Source organism: Podarcis gaigeae (genome assembly GCF_964106915.1).
Source record: "Podarcis gaigeae genome assembly, chromosome: 18".
In the NCBI taxonomy this organism is placed as follows: domain Eukaryota; kingdom Metazoa; phylum Chordata; class Lepidosauria; order Squamata; family Lacertidae; genus Podarcis; species Podarcis gaigeae.
Window position 1 is genome coordinate 4,061,784 of NC_139696.1, and position 19,141 is coordinate 4,080,924.

The 19,141-nt window shown below is 49.4% G+C and overlaps 1 protein-coding gene across 2 annotated transcripts in view; it reads right to left on the reverse strand.

Moving 5' to 3' along the window:
- STK11 (serine/threonine kinase 11) overlaps positions 1–19,141 on the reverse strand; it is a 60,575-nt gene that overhangs the window by 25,858 nt on the left and 15,576 nt on the right. For both annotated transcript variants that reach the window (XM_083720568.1, XM_083720569.1), the window contains exons 2-6: positions 14,302–14,385; positions 12,049–12,138; positions 10,343–10,475; positions 7,044–7,180; positions 4,451–4,578 (exon numbers count right to left, since the gene is read on the reverse strand). In XM_083720568.1, coding sequence (XP_083576694.1) covers positions 4,451–4,578; positions 7,044–7,180; positions 10,343–10,475; positions 12,049–12,138; positions 14,302–14,385 — 572 coding nt within the window. The remainder of the gene's footprint in view (positions 1–4,450; positions 4,579–7,043; positions 7,181–10,342; positions 10,476–12,048; positions 12,139–14,301; positions 14,386–19,141) is intronic.

Consider the following 19,141-nt stretch of genomic DNA (forward strand, 5'->3'; position numbering starts at 1 on the left):
CTTCTAGTGCTCATCAAGGCTGTAAGGGAGGCCCAAGAGGCCTCCTTCGCTTCTGCCAGAAGCTGTTCCTCTTTTGCAGGAATTGCCAACGATCGAGGAGTGGCAGACGAAGATGATGGACCATGCGGAGCTGGGCCAAGCTGACCGGTAGAATCCGGAACCGAGACGACCAAAAATTTCAAAGAAACTGGAGTAAATTTATTTGGTACACGGACAATTATTGTAAAAATGTGAAGACACTAGTATTGAAATAAATCTGGCAACGATAAAATTGGAAAGCCCTTTGTGACCACAGAGAAAGAGGCACTTTATAAAGGTCAGAAATTGACGATCTAAAGTGCGAGTATAAATATCTGAAAATAAAAAAAACAGTTCAAGGGATGGAGGGAAGTCACAGGCTCGGCAAAGAGTGTATTGTTTGTCAATGTAATGTTTGGAATACTGTGTTAAAAAAGAAAATTATAAAAACTATAAAAAGAAGAAGAAGCTATTCCTCTGCCCTGCTGCCTCCCCCCCCCCCCCGCTCTTCTGTAGAATTTTAGAGCTGGAAAAGGATCCTGGAGGTCATCCAGGCTGACCCCGCAAGAGTCTTGCAAAGGCAGCGTCCCCGGCTGCTGGTCTGCCAGCAGCCCCTGCTGGAGGTCCCTCCGGAAAGAGGGCATCTCCTTCATGGGCCAGCTTGCTCCACCACCGAGCCGTTAGGAAGCTCAGCCAAGATCTGCTCCCCTGCTGTTTCCAGGCTTGGAGGCATAGCTCTGCCCTCTGGAGCAACAGAGAATGAAAGTTGGCTTTGCATTCTGTGGGAGATCCCTACAATCATTCACACACACACACACACACACACACACCGTATTTTTTGCTCTATAAGACTCACTTTTTCCCTCCTAAAAAGTAAGGGGAAATGTGTGTGCGTCTTATGGAGCGAATGCAGGCTGCGCAGCTATCCCAGAAGCCAGAACAGCAAGAGGGATTTCTGCTTTCACTGCGCAGGGATCCCTCTTGCTGTTCTGGCTTCTGAGATTCAGAATATTTTTTTTTTCTTGTTTTCCTCCTCCAAAAACTAGGTGTGTCTTGTGGTCTGGTGTGTCATATAGAGCGAAAAATACGGTGTATATATATATATATGGGGAGAGGGAGAACTGTTTGGGGCAACGACTCACATAAACAGACTGGAAAATATGTACCCCCCCCCCACAAAAATCAAGTTCGTTTCCTGAGAAGCATTATAATAATAATATTATAATAACTTATTATTTATACCCCGCCCATCTGGTTGGGTTTCCCCAGCCACTCTGGGCAGCTTCCAACTAAAAACAATACAGCACCGGACATTAAAAAATTCCCTAAACAGGGCTGCCTTCGGTTGTCTTTTAAAAGCAAAATAGTTGTTTATTGAAATACATTTCCCTTGCTGGAGAGAGTCTCTTCCGAAACCTGTTGGAAATGAATAAAAGGCCCCCACCGTTAAATATTTACTGAGCTGTACCATAATGGCTGTTAGATAAGGAATCAAGTGTTTTGAGTGCTCTTAGAAAGCTTTATCTTGCCGCGAACAAAAGGCAATAGAGCGTCCTGGCTTGTTCGTTTGAAAAAAATAAAAGAGGCCCCTCACAGTCACCTTGCTAACCTTGCGATACGATACGATATCTTTATTGTCATTGTTCCTTGCAGAACAATGAGATTGGAAAACTACATAAAACTACCACAAACCTACATAAAAACTACATAAAACATTCAAAAAACCCCTAAAACTCTGAAACACCATTTTAAAATACACTATACTATAGAGACCCCTTATGCTGTGTTTAGAACCAGAATTGCATTTGCATAGAAACTGTTTCTCAGGCGGCTAGTCCTGGCCTTTATAACCCTGGACCTTCTTCCAGAAGGCAGAAGCTGAAAGAGATCATTTCCGGGGTGCGCACTATCCTGCGCTATCTCTGCCGTTTTCTTATGGCACCTGGAAGTGTAGATTTGATCCAAGGTGGGAAGAGCGCACCCAATTATTCTCTCTGCAGTCTTTACAACCCTGGACAGCATTGTTTTTCCCCTGGCCTTGCAGCTCCCAAACCACACGCACAGACCATAAGTTAGTAAGCTGTGGATGTTGCCTGTGGATGTGGGGCAGAAAATGTTTCATTGGATGCCTGGGTCTGCAAGAGCTGGGCTGGTTGACATTTGTTTTGCTTGTACCTGTTAACTGATGTCTCGATTTTCCATTTTTACGGTTGTCCTATCGGGTTGCGAGGGAAGGGCGGAGGGGAAATCGGTGGAGGTCCAAAGCCTAGAGTGCTACAAGGTCCCAGGAGAGGCCAGGGTTCAAATCTCCACTCGACTGTGAAGCTCACTGTGCAATCTTGGGGGGCTAGCCAAGGCATCTCAGCCCTAACCTACCTTGCAGGGTTGTAGTGTGGATTAAAGGAGGAAGGGGAGAAATATTGTAATAGGAATTTTATGGTCTTAGATATATGGTAATGTTCGTAAGTGTACCAACCAAGCACATACATAGATCAGCACAGGAAGGCCAACCTGGAACCATTTTGATTCCTAAACTGAGCCAATGTTTTCTCTGCAAGGTCAAACTGGAAAAGCCTCCCCATTGCCTTTTCCTTCACAAATCCTGTCTTAAGGATATGTCTGTGTTTGAATAGGGTGTGAGCCTGTGACCTGGCCCAGGAACTAAGTATTTATCATTATAAAAGACTGGCCAGGCTACCCAGGAAATCCAATCAAGTAACCTGCCAGATAGGAGATAAACAACAACAGGAGAAAAACAGTATTAAAATTTCTGTGATGTAGGTGTGATGTATCTGAGGGGTGGTCTTAGGTTACACCCCTTCTGTGATGTATGTATGATGTTTCTGGGGGTGGTCTTGATCTACAGGGTGGTAATTTCAAAAGTATTTATAAGGTCTTGCACACCATTTTTCTGGGTCCTCCTCCTTCTCCTGCATGTGAGGGGAGCACCCTGTTGCAACAGATCAATAAAGATCAGGCTTACTAGCTGCTTTGCTTCTCAATATTCTCTGCTTGGCCTCTGTTATTTTCTCCTACCAATAGGGAACCTATGTAAGGACTCTATATGGGCTCTTGGATACCCCATAAGGGAAAAGGGCCATTTTTGTTTACAACACTACACACAGCACACAGAGGAAAAGGCGGAATGCAAATGCAATTAAATAAATGTAAAGGGTTGCAGTACACCACACAGTCAGTTTACCTTCAGACTTTGCCACCTGGCAGTGAGGAAGCTACAGACTGAGAGCATCTGAAAGTGCCAACTATTTGGGATCATTTGGAACTATTGGGGATTATAAGAATTTTAAGGTCTCGAATATAGAATAACTATTCATAATCACACACATATCTAAATATATGAACCATGTGTCTGAAACAGTATGGAAGAGCAATCCTGAAGCCATTTTGACTCTGCCAATGACCTCAGATATTCTTCTGCAGGAAGCGAGGCAAATGGGGAAAGCCTTCCCATTGTCTTTTTGCTTACAAATCCTGTCTTATTTGTGTATGAACAGGGTGAGCCTGCAACCTGGATCCAGGAACTAAAGTGTTAACCATCACAAAAGAATGGCCAGGCTGCCCAGGAAAGGCAATCAGTGACCATTATCAGCTATCCTGGCAGACAGGATTTCTGTTGTAGGCCGCCTCCTTCTGTGATGCATGCATGATGTTTTGGGGGTGGTCTTGGGCTACAGGGGAGGCAATTTCAAAAGTCTATATAAGGGCTTTCGCACCATTGTTCGGGGTTCTCCTCCCTCCTGTGTGTTTTGAGTGGGGACCCTGTTGCAACAGAGCCATAAAGATCAGGCTTACTAGCTGCTTTGCTTCTCAATATTCTCTGGTTGGCCTCTGTTATTTTCTCCTACCGATAGGGAACCCACTTAAGGACTTTCTACAGGCTCTGGAATATCCCATAAGGGAAAGGGAGCAGTTTTTCTTATAGCAGTTTGTTCTATTTGCTCGAGCATAAGAGCAAATCATGGGACACGGGTGGCGCTGTGGGTTAAACCACAGAGCCTGGGACTTGCCAATCAGAAGGTCGGAGGTTTGAATCCCCGCCACAGGGTGAGCTCCCATTGCTCGGTCCCTGCTCCTGCCAACCTAGCAGTTCGAAAGCACGTCAAAGTGCAAGTAGATAAATAGGTACCGCTCTGGCGGGAAGGTAAACGATGTTTCCGTGCACTGCTCTGGTTCACCAGAAGCGGCTTCGTCATGCTGGCCATGTGACCCGGAAGCTGTACGCCGGCTCCCTCGGCCAGTAAAGCGAGATGAGCGCCGCAACCCCAGAGTCGGCCACGACTGGACCTAATGGTCAGGGGTCCCTTTACCTTTACCTTTAAGAGCAAATCACACAGCCACAACCTTTTCCGGGGTGGAACTTTTCCTACAAAGCAAACTTGGGACATCATCATCATCCTCATAGGGCACTCACCTCTAAGCAGATCTGAAAGCAAAGGGCCGCAGTCCTCGGGAATCGTGTACTCCCCTTTCCCAATGTTTTCAAATAACTTATAAATATTATCGCCCTCGAAGGGATAAAGGCCAGTCGTAATGTTGTATCTGCAAACAGACAAAAGGCACAGGTGTGATCAGCGGCGTGGATCTGCAGAGAGGCGGCTCAGCTTCCCGCTCTGGTTCTCTCGCACATCACAACCTTGCTTGAAGCATCTTGTGGGGGGGTGCTGAGGAGAGGGGGAAGTGAGACCCTTCCTGTCCCAGCTTCATCTCCTTGCCAAGCCCACCAGCCCCCTTCATTTCGATTATCCGTTTGTTGGTGGCACACTGGTACCTCGGGTTACCAACGCTTTGGGTTACAAACTCCGCTAACCCGGAAGTGGTTGCCTCGGGTTGAGAACTTTGCCCCAGGATGAGAACGGAAATCGTGCGCCAGCAGCGCGGCGCCAGCGGGAGGCCCCATTAGTGAAAGCGTGCCTCAGGTTAAGAATGGACCTCCGCAACCAATTAAGTTCATAACCCGAGGTACCACTGTATTTATTATACGTCAACCCTATAACGCGAGAAGTTCCCTGGGTGGCTTAACGATAAAAGAGGGATTTGGAAGGAAAAAGAGAGAACAATTTAAATTCAGAACAAAGCACAAATGCATACGGCCGAATTCCTCCGTGTTGGGTGCATCTCAGTCTGCAAAAGAGGGGTTTTGATTTGGCGCTAAGATAGTTAAAGTAAAGGTAAAGGGACCCCTGACCATTAGGTCCAGTCGTGGCTGACTCTGGGGTTGCGACGCTCATCTCGCTTTATTGGCCGAGGGAGCCGGCGTACAGCTTCCGGTCATGTGGCCAGAAGGACTAAGCCGCTTCTGGCGAACCAGAGCGGCCAGTAAAGTGAGATGAGCGCCGCAACCCCAGAGTCGGCCATGACTGGACCTAATGGTCAGGGGTCCCTTTGCCTTTTTACTTGCCCTCCCATCCGTACATCTCACCAAAAACTTCCAATATAAAAAGGACAAAATACATACTAAGAACAGCAGCAAACCAATAATCTGCCCCCTTCCATGACACAATGGATGTCAATCAGCCAAAGGCCTGGTTAAAGAGGAACATTTTCACCTAGCACCTAAAGGTGGAGAACAAAGGTGCTAGGTGAAATTCCGGGGGGGGGGGGGAATTCTGCAAACAGGGAACCGCTGCAGAAAAGGCTCACTCTTCTGCTGCCACCCTGTAGACTGAAGAAGGGCCTCCGGCGATGATCTCAGGGTCCAGGTCAGTTCACATGGGGAGAGGCAGTCCTCAGCCGTTTACAACCCATTGCAGTAATCTAACCCAACCCCCCTCTTTGACTGCAACGCTCATCGGGCGGGCCTTGGGGAGGGTCTCTCTCAGCCTAAAGGTAAAGCGACCCCTGACCATTAGGTCCAGTCGTGACCGACTCTGGGGTTGCGGCGCTCATCTCGCTTAATTAGCAGAGGGAGCCGGCGTACAGCTTCCGGGTCATGTGGCCAGCAGGACTAAGCCGCTTCTGGCGAACCAGAGCAGCGCACGGAAACGCCGTTTACCTTCCCGCCGGAGTGGTACCTATTTATCTACTTGCACTTTGACGTGCTTTTGAACTGCTAGGTTGGCAGGAGCAGGGACCGAGCAACGGGAGCTCACCCCGTTGCGGGGATTCGAACCGCCAACCTTATAATCAGCAAGTCATAGGCTCTGTGGTTTAACCCACAGTGCCACCTGCGTCCCTCTCTCAGCCTAAATTACCTTAAAGGGGCATTGTGGGGATTAACAGAGGACGGGGAGAAGCCATACACACAAGGAGGTGAGCTCCTTGAAGGAGAAAGGAGTGGGATTGAAATCCAACGAATAAATAAGATGGTACCCCCCGACCCTTTTTGAAGGGTGTAGCCTCCCCCACTTCGAATACAGAATTCATGGGTGGGGAAGGCTGGCTTAGAAAGCTGCAGAAGGAGGGGGAAGCTGTGGCAGTGCATTCGCAATGAGTGCTGGGGCACAGTATGGAATTAAAAGCCCAGAGCTCATCCAAGAAAGGGGGTTCAGAAGAATGGCAGATGAAGATGATGGATTTTTCAGAGCTAGCTGCCCTAACTGGAAGAGTCTGCGACCAGGAGGAGGAGGAGGAGTATCAGGAAGAATGGACAAAATTTAACGATTATTTAGTTAAATATGTTAAGCTATTTTAATTGGAAGCAGCTTGCAGATACTTAATTGGCTTAGGATTCTATGTAAGTTAAGTGATGAATTAATATGATACAAGATTTAAATATGTTAACGTTCAAGTTAAATTTTATAAGAACGGCGATTTGGAAAACCGTTAAAAGGATATGCATTGAAATTCAACCAAGGGGAAGCGAGGAAGTCACTTAACAATGTCAGTAAGTGTACTTTTTAAATAAGGTTATGGTTTATATTTGTTTAGAATTTTGTGAAAATTAATTTTAAAATTTGAAAGAAAGAAAGGGAGTTCTAGGCAGTGGGGTGGTGGACTCGGAACCTGCCCAGGAATGCCGCCTGCAGAGGCCAGGGCCGCTGTGAATTTGCCGGTTTTGTGCTTACAGCGTGACGCCAGCCGACCAGATGTCCACTTTGAAGCCGGAGAAGGTGTCCAGGCCGTTGGCGATTTCCGGGGGCTGAAAAGCTGGCGAGCCCTGGCTCGTTCGGCACATGTCGTCCTCTGCGAACGGGTGCAACGCCTGCGGGAGGGAGATAAACGAGAGAGGCGTGGGGAGAGAGGGGGAGAGCGCGGGTTAATCCCAGGTCAAAAGCAAAGGAAAACCAAGAATCTCCACTTATCAGCTCCCACATTCTGAAGAATCAGAGGAACGCCTTCCAGTCTCTCATGGACCAAACCCAAGGTGGGCCCTGGGGCTTTGGAAGAAGGGCACTTCTGAGCCCTGAAAATTACTGTATTTTTCGCCCTATGGAGCACACCGGCCCATAGGGCACACCTAGGTTTTTTTTGGGGGGGGGGGAAAATAAAGAAAAAAAAATTATTACCCCCCCAGGCGCAGGGCTAGGGAAGCCCGAGCTTCCCCCGACCCCAGAACAGGCTGCTATCCGCAAGCCTAGGGAGTTCAGCAGGAACTCCTGCGGGCTCCCCAGGCTTGCGGATAGCAGCCTGAAGCCTGGAGAGCGAGAGGGGTTGGTGCGCACCGATCCCTCTCGCTCTCCAGGCTTCAGCGAAAGCCTGCATTCGCCCCATAGGACGCACACATATTTCCCCTTCATTTTTGGAGGGGGGAAAATGCGTCCTATAGGGCAAAAAATACAGTAGTTGGGGACGCGAGCAGCTATTCCCGTGTTATTTTACGGGAGATCCTCATACTGCAACAGCTCCTAGCAGAGTCCCATCAATTGGCTGGGAGCCACACGTCACAGAGAGCGTGGAATAAATGAGAAATGGACTCCCATCGGACGACTTGAGAGCCGGTCGTGAGCAGGCGTCTCTGAAGGCTGCACCTATGATGCAAACCACATCTGGAATACGTCGCCTCCAGGATGACGTGAAAGGTTTCAGAAAAGGGCAACCAAACGGCGACAGGGAAGAAGATTTTGGATTTGATATCCCGCCTTTCACTCCTTTTAAGGAGTCTCAAAGCGGCTAACCATCTCCTTTCCCTTCCTGCCCCACAACAAACACTCTGTGAGGTGAGTGGGGCTGAGAGACTTCAGAGAAGTGTGACTGGCCCAAGGTCACCCAGCAGCTGCAGGTGGAGGAGCGGAGACACGAACCCGGTTCCCCAGATTACGAGACTACCGCTCTTAACCACTACACCACACCGGCTCTCTTATTACAGGGGGGCTCCCTTATTAGGAAAGCACGCAGGGTTTGGAACTTTTCAGTTTAGAGAAAAGGCAAGGGGGCTGCGGCATGATGGAAGTGTTTAAAATTACACCTGGCATGGAGAAACTGGGCAGAAACTAGGGTGAGGTTAGCGGTTTCCAGTAAAAACCTTCTCTTTTATGAGCTGCTCGGCAGTGGAACAGACTCCCACGAGAGATGGTGGACTCTCCATCCTTGGAGGTTTCTAGGCAGAGGCTGGATGGCCATCTGTTAGGATGCTTTTAGTTGAGATTCCTGCATTGCCGGGGGTTAGACTGGATGACCCTTGGTGTCCCTTCCAACTCAAAGATTCTCTTTTTTCCTGCCTTACACACGCCATGACTGGATTTTGCTTTGTACCCAGTGACCGGTTCCGATCATTTGTTCTTTGGACTGTTTCATGCCATTCTTAATACAGTGGTACCTCGGGTTACATACGCTTCAGGTTACAGACTCCACTAACCCAGAAATAGTACCTCGGGTTAAGAACTTTGCTTCAGGATGAGAACAGAAATCGTGCTCTGGCGGCAGTGGGAGGCCCCATTAGCTAAAGTGGTGCTTCAGGTTAAGAACAGTTTCAGGTTAAGAACGGACCTCCGGAACGAATTAAGTACTTAACCCGAGGTACCACTGTAAATGCTTTCGTTAAAAAAATGCTTTCAAAGATAAGTAAAACAAACAGGCTTCGCTCATGGCGATGCCCCCAACGAGTGGCATTTGTGGTGCCACTGAACCTGGAGGTGGCATGAAACTGCCATAACTTGCAGCCAACGAATGAGTTTTATCCAATCCCCTTTCGAAGACTTGGATAGCTCAAGTCAGACAGCTGGGATAGCTCAGTCGGTAAGGCACAGGACTCTTAATCTCAGGGTTGTGGGTTCGAGTCCCACACTGGGCGAAAAGATTCCTGCATTGCAGGGGGTCGGACTGGATGACCCTTGGGGTCCCATTCCAACTCTAAAATTATATGAACTTAGCGGCTGTCACCTCTACAGTCACAAACATGTATAGGAGCCCCTGAGAGGTAGGCCTTACCTTTCATATACCCCATAGGTCACTGTACTCTGTAGGAGATTTCCTCCTTTAGGTTCCAAAAAATACCAGAGGCCTGCTCTATAGTAACCAGGGAGTGTGGCTGCCCCTATTCTGTGGGTCAGTCACTATCCACACTTCTTGTAAAGCTCCTTGATACAACAACGTCTTCATTCACTTAAGAAGCTCTCCCAGCCGGATGAGAAGTTCTATTGCCTCTGATGTTTCTTCTGTATTGCTTCTAAAAATCTCTCTTTTGTCATTTGTGTTGCTTTCTTTTTGGTGGCTTACCGTATTTTTCGCTCTATAGGGCGCACCGGACCGTAGGGCGCACCTAGTTTTTTTTTGGGGGGGGGGAAATAAAGGGGGGGGGGAATTATCCCCCCCCCCAGTCCCAAAGAGCAAAGAAGCCAAGACAGCCAGCAGGATCCATCCAGCTGGCTGTCTTGGCTTCCTCTTTAGCCACGCACAACCTCTCCAGCCAGGAGAGGCTGCGCACAGCTTTGGTAGAAGCCAAGACAGCGAGCGGGATCCATCCCGCTCGCTGTCTTGGCTTCCTTTTTAGCCGCGGGGCTGGGGCGGGGGAAGCCCGAGCTTCCCCCGACCCCAGCCCCCAGAACTGGTCCAGGAGTGGGGGCAAGGTTGCGCGCAACCTCCACCTTCGGGCTCCGAAGGCTTGCGGATAGCTGCCCAAAGCCCGGGGTGCACAGCACTGCGCTCCCCGGGCTTTGGGCTGCAGGCTGCTATCCACAAGCCTTCGAAGCCCGGTGGGCACTCCCACCGCGCTCTGAAGGCTTGCGGATAGCTTCAGCAAAAGCCTGCATTCGCTCCATAGGACGCACACACATTTCCCCTTCATTTCTGGAGGGGGGAAAAGTGCGTCCTATAGAGCGAAAAATACGGTATCTCCTATTTTTGTAAACTGCCTTGGCGCACACAAAGAGGGAGATTCGTAGGCAAACAAAAGGCATGCCTGAGCATGGGAGCTCAAAAAACGTACCTCTGCCACGCCCAGATCCGAAATCTTCAGCGTCCCGTTGGTCGTGAGCAGGAGGTTTCCTGGTTTGATATCCTTGTGGACAATCCCTTGGCTGTGCAGGTATTCTAAGCCGTCGATAAGCTGGCAGAAGTACCTGCGTGTGGAGAGGGGAGAAGGAGAGGGGGAAACCTGGATTCAAAAAGGACGCAAAAAACAAATTCATTGAGATTCAAGTAATCCTTTCTCCTGGGCATGGTCGGCCAATTGGTGCCAAAGAAGGACAGAACTTTTTTTATGTATACAACAACAGCAGCAAGAATACTCATCGCGAAGTATTGGAAGACACAAGATTTACCCACCCGGGAAGAATGGCAGATGAAAGTGATGGACTATATGGAACTGGCGGAAATGACTGGCAGAATCCGAGACCAAGGTGAAGAGACGGTGGAAGGAGATTGGAAAAAATTCAAAGTTTATTTACAGAAACATTGTAAAATTAAGGAATGTTAGAAGGTTGTTGGAATGAAGTAATGTGGCTATAGCAGAAATGATATAAAGGATCAGGTTAAAATTGATTTATTAATTGGTGAAAGACGAGAATTACAGTATACTAAGACAAATTATTAGGATAAAAACAAAGCTGGAAAGGATTTGCTGAAACATTTAATTGAACTAGAATACAAAAAAGGGAGGTGTGGAGGTGGTCAAGGAAATAAGCAAAGGACAGAAAGCTATGTAAAGGTCTGATCGGTGTTTTTTTAATTGTTTTTGTATTTTTTATGTCTTTGTTATTTTTCTTTTTTATTGTTGTTCCTTTTTGTAATTTTCAAAATTTGAATAAATATTTTATATATATATAAAAATATATAGAGAGAGAGCGAGCGCAGAATAGAGCAGTATGATTACTTGAATCTCTCATTCATATATATATATATATATATATATATATATATATATATATATATATGCTTTCGTAGATTTTCACGGGTACAGGAATGCAGGTTTTGGTGTCCTCGGGTGTCTTCCCGTGTAAAAGTTGGGGTGTCTAGGCGACTAGCCTGGGAACTTCCTCTCTGCCCAGAACATTGGAGGCTAGACACCACACCCCCTCTACAGTATTTATAGGAACTCAAACATTGAGATCCCGCTCTCCACGCTTGCTGCCAAATATCAGTAACATAATGATTCTGTGGGAACTGGAGCACCGGAGAAGGGGAGACAAAGGTTTTCAGGAGTCGACGTCAACAGAGGTGCCAAGGTGATCTTGCAATGAGATCAGGACGACAGAGCAAGGGAAAACACAAACCCTTGGCCCAGTATCCCCGAAGGAGCGTCTCCACCCACATCATCCAGCTCCGAGGGCCTTCTGGCGGTTCCCTCCCTGTGAGAAGTGAGGTTACAGGGAACCAGGCAGAGGGCCTTCTCAGTGGTGGCGCCCGCCCAGTGGAACGCTCTCCCATCAGATGTCAAGGAAATAAACAACTAGCTGACTTTTGGAAGACATCTGAAGGCAGCCCTGTTTAGGGAAGGTTTTAATGTCTGGTGTTTGATCGTGTTTTTAATGTTCTGTGGGGAGCCGCCCAGAGTGGCTGGGGAAACCCAGCCAGATGGGTGGGGTATAAATAATAAATTGTTGTTATTATTCAGTTTCCACTAGCACCAAAGTCAGGACTGCTCAAACAGGGTGGGGGGGGCACATTAAAGGGCACCCGCCTTGCTTAACTTACCCATGCGCTTGAAAGACGGGGAACTTTTTGTCAGGGACGCTGTCCAACATCTCCTGCATTCCACACACGCAGTATTCCATCACCATATACGTGAGAGGAAGAGTTAAGGAAGCGGCAGCCAGGCAGGGTTAGAAAAATCAGATATACAGTGATTACATACGCTTCAGGTTACAGACTCCGCTAACCCAGAAATAGTACCTCGGATTAAGAACTTTGCTTCAGCATGAGAACAGAAATCGTGTGGTGGCAGCAGGAGGCCCCATTAGCTAAAGTGGTACTTCAGGTTAAGAACAGCTTCAGGTTAAGAACGGACCTCTGGAACGAATTAAGTATTTAACCCGTGGGTTAAACCACAGAGCCTAGGACTTGCCGATCAGAAGGTCGGTGGTTCAAATCCCCGCAATGGTCCCTGCTCCTGCCAACCTAGCAGTTTGAAAGCAGGTCAAAGTGCAAGTAGATAATTAGGTACCGCTCCGGTGGGAAGGTAAACGGCATTTCCGTGCTCTGCTCTGGTTCGCCAGAAGCGGTTCAGCCCTGCTGGCCACATGACCCGGAAGCTGTGCGCCGGCTCCCTCGGCCAATAAAGCGAGATGAGCGCCGCAACCCCAGAGTCGGCCACGACGGGACCTAATGGTCAGGGGTCCCTTTACCTTACCATTGTATGAGCTAATCGTCAAATGGCGCCTGAAATCTAGGTCGCCACAACAGAACTCGTAGTCGCCATTCTCCCCCCCCTCCCAAAAATGAAGTTTATTGTTATTATTGTTCATTTCACTTCTGTACCACTTTGTATTTTAAAGGGAAAAAATCTCAAAGTGGTTTATAACACATTAAAAGATCAAATAAAAAAAAATCCACAACAAAAGAAATTCAAGCGTCAAAGAAATATTTCAGATCCTTCACTAAGGGAGATGTTGCTTCCCCACCCCCTATTTATCTGCCTAAATAATTTATAGAGCTGTCCCATAGCAGAAGTGCTCTAGGAAGCTAGTGGGGTACAGGACCTGGGAGATCAGGGTTCGAATCTCCACTCGGTCACGAAGCTCACGGGGTGACCTTGGAGTCAATTGCAGCCTCTTAACCAGTGATGGCCAAACTTGGCCCCTCCAGCTGTTTTGGGACTACAACTCCCATCAACCCTAGCTAATAGGACCAGTGGTCAGGGATGATGGGAACTGTAGTCCCAAAACGGTTGGAGGGCCAAGTTTGGCCATGCCTGCTCTTAACCTACCTCGCAGATTCGTTGTAGGGAGGGTGAACCATGTACTCCTTGCAGGAAAAACGGTGGGAGATAAATGCAAGGAATAAGCTCTTTTGTTTCCCTGCTTATGAAAGCTGGTGGGGCCAGCCAGATGGAGATGTAAGTCTCTAACCTGACGCCCAGAGATCTCTACGTGGTCACAATTGGACCCACGCCAGCTGCAAAATGCGCCTGGTGAATTTCAAACACTGCAGCCAGGCCAGAAGGGACGCGGGTGGCACTGTGGGTTAAACCACTGAGCCTAGGACTTGCCGATCAGAAGGTCAGCGGTTCGAATCCCCGCAATGACGGGGTGAGCTTCCGTTGCTCGGGCCCTGCTCCTGCACACCTAGCAGTTCGAAAGCACGTCAAAAGTGCAAGTAGATAAATAGGTACTGCTCCGGCGGGAAGATAAACGGCGTTTCCGTGTGCTGCTCTGGTTCGCCAGAAGTGGCTTAGTCCTGCTGGCCACTTGACCCGGAAGCTGTATGCCGGCTCCCTCGGCCAATAAAGCGAGATGAGCGCCGCAACCCCAGAGTCAGTCACATCTGGACCTAATGGTCAGGGGTCCCTTTACCTTTAGCCAGGCCAAGGATTTAACAGAGGGAGTAAGGCCAGGGCTATTGACCTACCTTGCTTGATGGGCAGGAGTTTTAGGTAGTGAAACGTGTCTCTCGTCAACTGCCACCTGATTCTTTTAACTCAGTGTTCCCCAACCTTGGGCCTCCATCTGTTTTTGGACTACAACTCCCATCATCCTTGACCACTGGTCTTGCTAGCGAGGGATGATGGGAGTTGTAGTCCAAAAACAGATGGAGGCCCAAGGTTGGGGAACACTGAGTTAAAAGAAGACGGCAAGGGCTGAACCTGAGACCTTCTGCACACCATGAAATGGGTGGCTTTGCTTCTTGGGTACCAAGGCAGTAGAGGCTTAGAATCCACAAGGCTCGCGAGAGAGGGGAAACGCACAAAGTCTGAAGCCGTACATGCCCCAGACAGGGGAGAAAGGATATATCTTCTGCTTCTCTTCGTTGTACAAGACGTCAACCAGCTGGATGACGTTCTTGTGCCGCAGCCGCCGAAGGAGCTGAATTTCCCTGGAAGGAAAAAGAGAAATATAGATATATGCAGGTGACCAAAACAACCTCCTCTTTGCAGAGGGAGTCAAGGGAGGACCCTCCTTTCACTCTAGGAATGAATTCTGTTCCTTGGGAGAGAATGGAGGCTCAGAGGCTGTTCCTCTCTTTTAAATCAGAACCAGTGAAGCCGGTGAAGGTCCTGTGTGAGTGTTTGGAGGCGGTTGGAGGATGGCTGGCGGCTAACAGATCGAGGTTGAATCCTGACAAGACAGAAGTACTGTTTTGGGGGGATAGGGGGCGGGCGGGTGTGGGGGACTCCCTGGTCCTGAATGGGGTAACTGTGCCCCTGAAGGACCAGGTGCGCAGCCTGGGAGTCATTCTGGACTCACAGCTGTCCATGGAGGCACAGGTCAATTCTGTGTCCAGGGCAGCTGTCTACCAGCTCCATCTGGTGCGCAGGCTGAGACCCTACCTGCCTGTGGACTGTCTTGCCAGAGTGGTGCATGGTCTAGTTATCTCCCGCTTGGACTACTGCAATGCGCTCTATGTGGGGCTACCTTTGAAGGTGACCCGGAAACTGTAATTAATCCAGAATGCAGCAGCTAGATTGGGGACTGGGAGTGGCCACAGGACCACATACCACCGGTCCTGAGAGATCTGCATTGGCTCCCAGTACGTCTCCGAGTACAATTCAAAGTGTTGGTGCTGACCTTTAAAGCCCTAAACGGCCTCGGTCCTGTATCCCTGAAGGAGCGTCTCCATCCCCATCATTCAGCCCAGACACTGAGGTACAACTCCGAGGGCCTTCTGGCAGTTCCCTCATTGCAAGAAGTGAGGTTACAGGGAACCAGACAGAGGGCCTTCTCGGTGGTGGCGCCCGCCCTGTGGATCGCCCTCCCACCAGATGTGAAGGAAATAAGCAGCTATCTTCTCTTTAAAAGACATCTGAAGGCAGCCCTGTTCAGGTAAGTTTCTAATGTTTGATGCTGTATTGTTTTTAACACTTGATTGGAAGCTGCCCAGAGTGGCTGGGGAAACTCAGCTAGATGGGTGGGGCATCGTAGGTAAAGGTAAAGGGACCCCTGACCATTAGGTCCAGTCGTGGCCGACTCTGGGGTTGCGGCGCTCATCTCACTTTATTGGCCGAGGGAGCCGGCGTACAGCTTCCGGGTCATGTGGCCAGCAGGACTAAGCCGCTTCTGGCGAACCAGAGCAGCGCACGGAAACGCCGTTTACCTTCCCGCCGGAGCGGTACCTATTTATCTACTTGCACTTTGACATGCTTTCGAACTGCTAGGTTGGCAGTGAGCAATGGGAGCTCACCCTCTCGTGGGGATTCGAACCTTCTGATCGGCAAGCCCTAGGCTCTGTGGTTTAACCGACAGCACCCCCTAGCTGCTACTAAAATTCCGGAAATCCTTGCTGCGAGCTTTATTGCTTGCAAGTCCTTCGCCGTGGCCTCGAGCTCCCCCTTCTTTGCAGGAATGGCTTGTTGGGAGAATTCTGGCCAGCGCTGCCTTGTTGCAAGAGGCTTGCGCAAAGTGTTTTGCAAAGCACTTGCGAGGCTAAACCAGCGACGCAAAGGGGCGCTTTGATTTCTAGAGAATCCGCCCCCCTCCCTCCCACCCTGCGCCTGGCCTTCCTCTGCGGTTCAGGCTGCCAGTTCTTGGCAACCTCTGTTGCTTCATTCTGACACCCAAAAGCTCAAAAACAGGAAGAGTGACTCTTGCTCTGTGTCAAGCTTTGGGGAAAAGGGAACAGCTGATTGGCAGCAGGAAGGGAGAGAGAGAGAAAAGGCGACTCGTGAGGAGGCTCCGGCTGCCAAGCAGAGGATGCTGCGCTTGTACAAGGGGACAGACTGTTCCTTCCTGCAGTTTGGGGCCATGTCTGCCCACTCCCCCACCCCTCGGAGCGAGGCCCTGTCCGCTTCCTGGCTAGCTCCCAAGGTAGATGTTGTGGACAGCTGCAGTATTCTGACAGTGCAAATTGCAGGACACCATATAAAGGAAGCTGTAGCCGCTCACTGCTGCCATCTCTGTGCAGCTGCAGCTTGGACAGACACCTTGGGTTGAGCTGCTAGCCCAGGGGTAGGCAACCTAAGGCCCAGGGGCCAGATGCGGCCCAATCGCCTTCTCAATCTGGCCCACGGACGGTGCGGGAATCAGTGTGTTTTTCCATGAGTAGAATGTGTCCTTTGATTTAAAAGGCACCTCTGGGTTATTTGTGGGGTCTGCCTGGTGTTTTTACATGACTAGAATGTGTCCTTTTACAGTGGTACCTCGGGTTAAATACTTAACTCGTTCCGGAGGTCCGTTCTTAACCTGAAACTGTTCTTAACCTGAAGCACCACTTTAGCTAATGTTGTCTTCTGCTGCTTGCCGCGTCGCCAGAGCACGGTTTCTCTTCTCATCCTGAAGCAAAGTTCTTAACCTGAGGTACTATTTCTGGGTTAGCGAAGTCTGTAACCTGAAGCGTATGTAACCCGAGGTACCACTGTTTTAAAAATGCATCTCTGGGTTATTTGTGGGTCATAGGAACTTGTTCATTTTCCCCCCTTCAAAATATAGTCCGACCCACCACATGGTCTGAGGGACGGTGGACCGGCCCATGGCTGAAAAAGGCTGCTCACCCCTGTGCTAGCCCTGCAGGGGCCAGAACCATCTGGAACCAGGCAAAGCGCCACCGGCAGGAGGCAGCCACACGCTGCAGGGGGAAAGTGCATCAAGGGTGTCTGGGACAAGGTAACTTGTGCAAGCGAGCCAAGCCACACGCACAAACATACCGGGGGAAATAACACACACACACACACACACACACAGTCTGGCCTGCATCCCTTTGGAGAAGAGCTGTAGCTTAGTGGCTTAGTGACAGAGCAAAGGTTTCGAAGGATTCGGAACTGTCCCAGGTCCTACCACTACACCACCTGCTTTCTCAGAGTACAGTCGTACCTCGGAAGCCGAACGTCTCGCAAGACGAACATTTCGGCTCCCAAATGCCGCAAACCTGGAAGTGAGTGTTTTGGTTTGTGAACGTGCTTTGGAACCCAAATGTCCGCTGCAGCTTCCGACTGGCTGCAGGAGCTTCCTGCAGCCAATCAGAAGCCACACCTTGGTTCCCGATCATTTTGGAAGTCGAACGGAATGGATTCCATTCGACTTTCGAGGTACTGCTGTACTTCTTTGATGGGGCACCTCTATAAATTAAGTAGGTAAATAAATAAATAGGGGGAAAGCCCATTGTCTGAAATATTTTCCTTGAAGCTTGAATTTGTTTTTTTCTGGATTGTTTTATTTGATGCTTGAATATGTTGTAAACCACTCTGAGATTCCCCCCCCCTTAAAATAAAAAGCGGTATAGAAATAAAATTAATCATAATAATTTCATTTAAAGAAAGGCACCAATTCACACAGTGATACCTCGGGTTACATAAGCTTCAGGTTACAGACTCTGCTAACCCAGAAATAGTGCTTCAGGTTAAGAACTTTGCTTCAGGATGAGAACAGAAATCGTGCTCCGGCGGCGCGGCGGCAGCAGGAAGCCCCATTAGCTAAAGTGGTGCTTCAGGTTAAGAACAGTTTCAGATTAAGTACGGACCTCCGGAACGAATTAAGTACTTAACCCGAGGTACCACTGTGTGTATGTATGTGTGTCTGTGTACACACACACACACACACACACACACACACACACACACCTGAGTTTCTAACACTGGCTTTGTAGCCCAGGGAGAAGCACTCACTGCATCCAAAAATCACATCCCTGCTGAAACATCTGTAGAACCCCAGGTGGGTTAAGGCTGAGCCAAGGTTTACCCACGGACTGTCTACCTCCCAGACCCTTTTCCTTAGGACTTCCTCGCTGGGCCCTCCGGCCAGCATTGCCCTAGCAACGAGTTCTTTAAAAGGACAAGAAGTCCGCTGACAGGTTCACGCAAGGATTTCCCCCTCTGTTTACCGTCACCATGACAAGGCAGGATGTCGGAATCTGGCCGGTAGCCAAAGGCAGCCAGATGGCCAAATCAGCAAGCGAAAAGCAGCGGCAGTGGGAGGGAGAGAGGAGGGGGAAAAGAGAAAAATTAACCTCCCCTGGCGCGATCGAGAAGCTTCTCCCGGAGAGCCAGAGAGGGGCGTTTGTCCCCAGCCACTAATTCAGGTGCGCTGCTCTATTGAACGGCAGAGTACAGGAACTCAAAGCGGATAACTCTTTTCACTTTGAGGGCCACATTTCCTCCCAGAGGCCGCAGAGTGGCAGTGGGAGGGGCCAGCGGCAAAAGTGGGCGGAGCAAGGTGATGTTTACCTTTGTAGGCTAGTTGCTACACACATGCTATCCGTCCAAGGAAGCAAGCGGCATGACTGAAGTTGAAGGACTTATTTCCATGCAAAACCACCCTAGGAGGGTGTGTAACAGGGCAGGGGGTGGCTGAAGCAGGGGGTCTCCCCTAGCCTGACCTGGAGAGGTCAGGGCTTGAATCTGGGACCATCAGAGGGTTGGACTAGATGACCCTTGGTGTCTCATCCAGCTCAACAATTCTATGATCTGTGTATGGCCAATTCCACTATGGTAAAAAGGTAAAGGGACCCCCGACCATTAGGTCCAGTCGCGAACGACTCAGGGGTTGCGGCACTCATCTCGCTTTCCTGGCCGAGGGAGCCGGCGTACAGCTTCCGGGTCATGTGGCCAGCATGACTAAGCCGCTTCTGGCGAACCAGAGCAGCGCACGGAAACGCCGTTTACCTTCCCGCCGGAGCAGTACCTATTTATCTACTTGCACTT